Here is a 5,633-nt window from a genome sequence, read left to right as displayed (position 1 = left end):
TAAACACGTCTGGCGCTGAATTGATGACGCCACGCGCCTAGAAACGAACCTTCTGCGACAAAGTACACAGCGGCTGTATTATTCAACAAAGTTTCTCTTTCTTAGAGTTGCGAATTGCGTTTTTACCACATACGTGGCCCAATAACACGGATTTATTTACATTTTTAGGTAAGTGTTTCCGAATTTTGTTCACTTCTTTTCATGCAGGGCTCACTATTTCTCCTTCCAGATTTTTCCTTGCTAACCTCAACCCAGACTGCCCCGTTAGCAGCAGGCTTACTGCCTGTTATGACTAACACGAACAAACGCAGAGGTTTTATTGGATGTAATTTATAATATATTACACATTTGCTACTGTTGTAATAAAACGTATTTATTTGCAGCTTAGGAATCAACAACTTTGGATCAACATGTCGTACATGCTACCACATCTCCACAACGGCTGGCAGGTCGACCAAGCCATCCTGTCTGAGGAGGACCGAGTCTTGGTTATCCGCTTCGGACACGATTGGGACCCGACATGTATGAAGATGGACGAAGTTCTTTACAGCATCGCGGAAAAGGTCTGAGTAGTTTAAAAAGGCCACTGTTTGCTAGCTTATGTTTCTTATCTGAACTCCTGTAGAGGGCGCTATTTGTGGGGGTTTAATCGGATGCATGTAATATTTGACCTGAGTGTTAAGCTGATAAAATTCAATATACTTTAAGGTCAATACGTGGACTATTTTACCATTTATTGTAACATTTAAATAAGACTTAAAAGCTTACAAATTGAAAATATATGCTCAGCATCTTTGGTGGGGTCTTATTCTGGGATGTAGTGATTTTTCTATCCTGCAAATAATCATTCTAAATGCAAGTCTTTCTCTTACTGTTAATTTCAAATTTTGTAGAGCCTATAACTTATACAAATGTAATGCTGGTTTGGTTTTTTTGGCCTTTTAGCCTTTAATGGATAGAGACAGCATAGCTAGACAGGAAAGTGGACATGCAGCAAAGGGCCACAGGTCAAATTCAAATTCAAATTCAAATTCAAATTTTATTTGTCACGTACACAGTCATACACAGTACGATATGCAGTGAAATGCTTGGACAACTGCTCGTGACCCAAAGAAAAACAAAAAAAGGAAAGGCTATGAATAAGATAGGAAATAAATATGAAAAATTAAAAAGAAAAATTAAAAAGGGTAAATTTAACTAGGAAGGAATAAAATATAAATTAAGGTTAAAAATGAAATAACTGTACAACACAAATTAGAATGAAGGGTAAATTTAACTGGGAAGAATAAGAAAAATAATAATTAAAGTTGAAAATAAAATAACTGTACAACAAAATACACAATACACAAATAGAACTATATAAGAATGTATGAAGAAATCTAAATATAAATAAATATATACACAATAACAGCAGCTGTACAAGTATTAACCGGAAATGAAGAATATAGTGACCAGTGTTGTGCAAAAACAAAGTCCAGAAAGTCCAGTGTGTGTGTAAGAACCATATGTGTGGGTCAGTACTGTGTGGTGGTGTGATTGAGAGACCGTATCGCCTGCGGGAAGAAGCTCCTCCTCAGTCTCTCTGTGTTGGTCTTCAGGGAGCGGAATCGCTTTCCTGACCTCAACAGAGAGAACAGTCTGTTGTTGGGATGGCTGAGGTCCTTCACGATCTTCCTGGCCTTGGTCCAGCACCGCCTGCTGTAGATTGAGTGCAGGTCAGGGAGCTCGGAACGGATGGTGCGCTCAGCTGACCGCACAACCCTCTGTAGAGCTCGTCTGTCCTGCATGGTGCTGTTCCCGAACCAGGTTAAGATGTTTCCCGCCAGGATGCTCTCTATGGTGCACGAGTAAAAGTTCCTGAGCACCTTGGAGGGCAGTTGGAAGTCTCTCTTGGTCAGACTGGAACCCAGGCCTGCTGCTATCTGGCCACAGGCCTGCTCACCAACAGAGCTAAACCGGCGCCCCTGTTTAGTATTTATTTATTTATTTAAACCCACCCAGATTTTTTTTTCTTTGAGACTTTTTAATGCCTCTTAAAGGGGCCTGGAGGCTCCGTACTACATTGACTGGTCATGGAAGATTATTGCTGATTGTACAACCAAGGTTTTTGCTAGAGGATTTGGCTCTGAGGTAGCAATTTGTTGATGATTTTCCAGATGTAACCTTGCTACCCAGAGCTGTTAAAGTTAAAAAGAAACCTGGCCTTGTGTAATTTTTAAAAGATAAAATTGACTTGATGTCCAGGAAAACGTTTTGCTAAGAGCAACACTTTTCTTCATTTTTTTTTTTTTGTGTGTCTGTATTTACTTTGTTTTTCTGAACTCATGGTTTTTATATCTGTGCCTTGACAGGTTAAGAATTTTGCAGTCATTTACCTGGTGGACATCACGGAAGTACCAGATTTCAACAAGATGTACGAGTTGTACGACCCCTGCACTGTCATGTTCTTCTTCAGGTGAGGCTGTCAGTGTCAGCTCAGCATTCTGTCACTGTTGTTGTTATTTAGTAGACTGGCATTGCTGAAAGGCACTCAGGTTATTAATTATTAAAGCTAATCAGATTAACAAAACTGCAAAATCTTTTTTTCTTGACAAGTGAGTGCAGTCATTATCCTTACATAAATGAAATGTACAATCCAGGTCTTTCAACACTAAAAGTGCTCAGCTGTGCTCTTCTGGACTCTGCTTCACATCAAACTCACAACACATTAAATAAACAGACCAGAAGACTGTACTAGAAAGGTATGAGGGTGTGTGGGGGAAAACACCAGATACTGATATTTTAATAAAGAAGTTAACATACTCTGGGAATACTTTGAACAAGAGGACACATCTCATACATGACGGTCCCGAGAAAACTTAACCGAAACACTGGACACGCTTATCTTAACGCAGCTGCCCCCCCAGAACAAGCAATCACTTTTTGATTGTAAGGCGACAAGGTACCTGATGGGAGGCAACCTTTATGCAAACAGTTGCTGTTCGACTTGAATGAGCAGTCACACTCTGAGAGATTGCCGTATGTTTGTAAATACGTGCTGTCTAATTTGTAAATGCAGACAGGTTGCCAGCATGTTGCCATTAGTTTGAATGAGTCTTTGGCTACGTCCACACGTACCCGGGTATTTTTGAAAACGCAGATTTTTCTATGCGTTTGCACCTTTCGTCCACACGTAAACGGCGTTTTCGGTCACTGAAAACAGAGAATTTTAAAAACTCCGGCCAGGGTGGATATTTTTGAAAACTCAGTTTTTGCATTTACGTGTGGACGAGAAAAACTGAGAAAACGCAGCGTCAAAGGTGTGCGCCTTTTTTGACGTCACACTGTGCGCCACGTTATTGTTTCGGTGAAATGAATTTCTACAATACTGTTACTGGTAATTGTACTCTCTGCAGTGTTTAAATGCTTACATATACACACACAGTTACTGTCCCTCCACACATACGACTCGGTTTTGCTTCTATGCCCCATCCTTGTTTACCATTTCCCACCGAGGCTTCTAGACTTCTGATTGGCCAACATTTCTACACGGTTAGGAATATATCGCCACCTGTTGCTTTGGCATGTTCATAGCAGCGTTTTCCTTCATTTCTGCCTTAAATGTGGACGGGATTATTTTTTAAAACAAAAACGGAAAATCTCCGTTTTCAAAAATACCCGTGTACGTGTGGACGTAGCCTTTGTCAAAAGCTGAAGGCAAGTCGACTCACCTGGCTGCCAGCTGGTTATATTCCTATAGTTTATGCTCTGATCATCATCAGGAGCATCATCTATCAGCAGTCTTCCTCATGATTGTGATTGGCTGTATCAAACTAGACAGATGGACAGTTATTTGTTTTTGACTGAAGACCATAATTATAAAAATTAAAAGAAGAACACTTCAAATAATTCACATTATGTCACTGAAATTTCAAAAGGAAAAAAAACAACAACTTCAATTTTTAGTTTTAATCTGTTTTCCACATTAGAACACAGATAGAAACCCAGTTTTTAGTATTTAAATGTGATTTAAAGGAACTTCACATCAAACTTCATTTCATCCCATTTTCAGGAACAAACACATCATGATTGATTTGGGCACCGGTAACAACAACAAGATCAACTGGACAATGGAGGACAAGCAGGAGATGATAGACATTATTGAAACTGTGTATCGAGGAGCAAGAAAAGGCCGAGGTCTGGTAGTGTCTCCCAAGGATTACTCTACAAAATACAGATATTGATTCTTCTTTTACTTCTCTTCTCCTTTTTGTTGGAGTTCTCTTTTTTTTTCCTTCCCTGCTGTTTTGGACAGAGACTACAAATTTCAGAAGTCGAGGATTTTCTTTTCCAGTATTTTCTTTTTGCCAGTGAAAGAGGACGATATTGTTGTTATTGGTTGTGTATTTGTTACTTTGTGCCATTTGGGGTTTTTGTGTGTGGGTATCAGTTTAACTCTGTTCCTTAATGAACTGATTATTGTGCTTTTTTAAATTTTCTTGTGTGAAATGAACTGAACAGATCACACACAGTGTACACGGCCCATATATTTAAAAGTTGTAATAAACCTGGATTTTTACTGAGATTTTTTTCCTGAGTAAAGTTTCTGTGGCTGGTAAAGTTTATTTATTTATTTATTTATTTAATGCTTTTTTTCTTCCTGTAAGGAGGACCACAGCCACACAGTGGCTGCAAGATGGGTAGAGACAAATGAGCTTCTTAGTAATGTGTTGATAGCTTGTTGAATGGCTTTGAGTTAGATTTTGTCTAATTAGACTTTTAGCTCTGATGACCACGCTAGACGGAGAGCAGGAATTTAAAAAATGCCTAAGGAGCTTGGAGCTTTTCTTTCCAAGCTCCTTACACTACGATGACCTGGATCACTGAGAACCTTCACAGACAAAAAAAACTTAAGTTTTTCTGTGTCCTCATGTTGAAATCTAATCTCAGTATTTCCCGACCTAGTTGGGTCCACAGGCAATAAACACATAAGTAAATAGTTGAATATCTAACTATTTTAATTCAAACAATTAAAATATAAAGTGCAGATTTTCAATTTTAACACAGTGTTTGACAGATAATGTGGTGTTTTGGACCTGAGCTGAAGATCCAACCTATAGACCTAAAATAAAATTCCCTGATGTCTCCACTAGATGGAGCCAGAGCTATTTGGAAGAAGACTGCATGTTATAACGTTACAGGTTCCAGCCTTACTGCTGGACATTGGTCAAGTGTGCTGTCACAATGACCTAATTCCAATTGTCCCGGCACCCTCCCATTCAGTAACTAGTGTAACTCCGTGTGGATGCCCACTTGGAGCTGCAGTAGTGCCTCATTTAAGGGATAAGGGTTTAAATGCAAGCTCTGGGACAGCTTTGTCCTCACACAGGAACAGGAGCTTCCACTCAGCACCTGCAGCTAATTCTACTGCTGTCAGATGGATGTGTTAACATAGTCCTTCATCTGCTGCGCTTCACTTTCATTCATCATTTACAAAAATCCGACTTGTCTTTAATCTTTCTTGTTATTAGTATTTATAAGAACAATAAGGCAAATAAGAGATTAATTTTTAAGCACAATACAGAATTTCACTAAGTATTCCTCTTATTACTGAAATGGATCATTTGAAATAATCATAACTCAAACGAAGGGGG

General features: G+C 39.1%; 1 protein-coding gene across 1 annotated transcript; it reads left to right on the top strand.

Annotated features, from left to right (window-relative positions):
- Positions 1-4,599, top strand: txnl4a (thioredoxin-like 4A). Its single transcript, XM_040020930.1, has 4 exons — positions 1-168; positions 384-563; positions 2,352-2,455; positions 4,052-4,599. Exons 2-4 carry the CDS (start codon positions 411-413, stop codon positions 4,221-4,223), a joined length of 429 nt encoding a protein of 142 aa, XP_039876864.1. The 5' UTR covers positions 1-168; positions 384-410; the 3' UTR covers positions 4,224-4,599.
- The last annotated feature ends 1,034 nt before the right edge of the window (positions 4,600-5,633 follow it).

Source organism: Simochromis diagramma, unplaced genomic scaffold, assembly GCF_900408965.1.
Source record: "Simochromis diagramma unplaced genomic scaffold, fSimDia1.1 OVJJ01000753.1, whole genome shotgun sequence".
Classification (NCBI taxonomy): Eukaryota; Metazoa; Chordata; class Actinopteri; order Cichliformes; family Cichlidae; genus Simochromis; species Simochromis diagramma.
Note: the sequence above shows the minus strand (reverse complement) of the source record. Positions and strands in the feature narration are given on the sequence as shown.

What these genes read in the sequence shown, in the direction of transcription:
- txnl4a (XM_040020930.1), top strand. Translation starts at nt 411, where the DNA reads ATGTCGTACATGCTACCACATCTCCACAACGGCTGGCAGGTCGACCAA. An exon ending in TTTACAGCATCGCGGAAAAG is followed by an intron (nt 564 to 2,351) that starts GTCTGAGTAGTT and finishes GTGCCTTGACAG; the next exon opens with GTTAAGAATTTTGCAGTCAT. An exon ending in ACTGTCATGTTCTTCTTCAG is followed by an intron (nt 2,456 to 4,051) that starts GTGAGGCTGTCA and finishes TCCCATTTTCAG; the next exon opens with GAACAAACACATCATGATTG.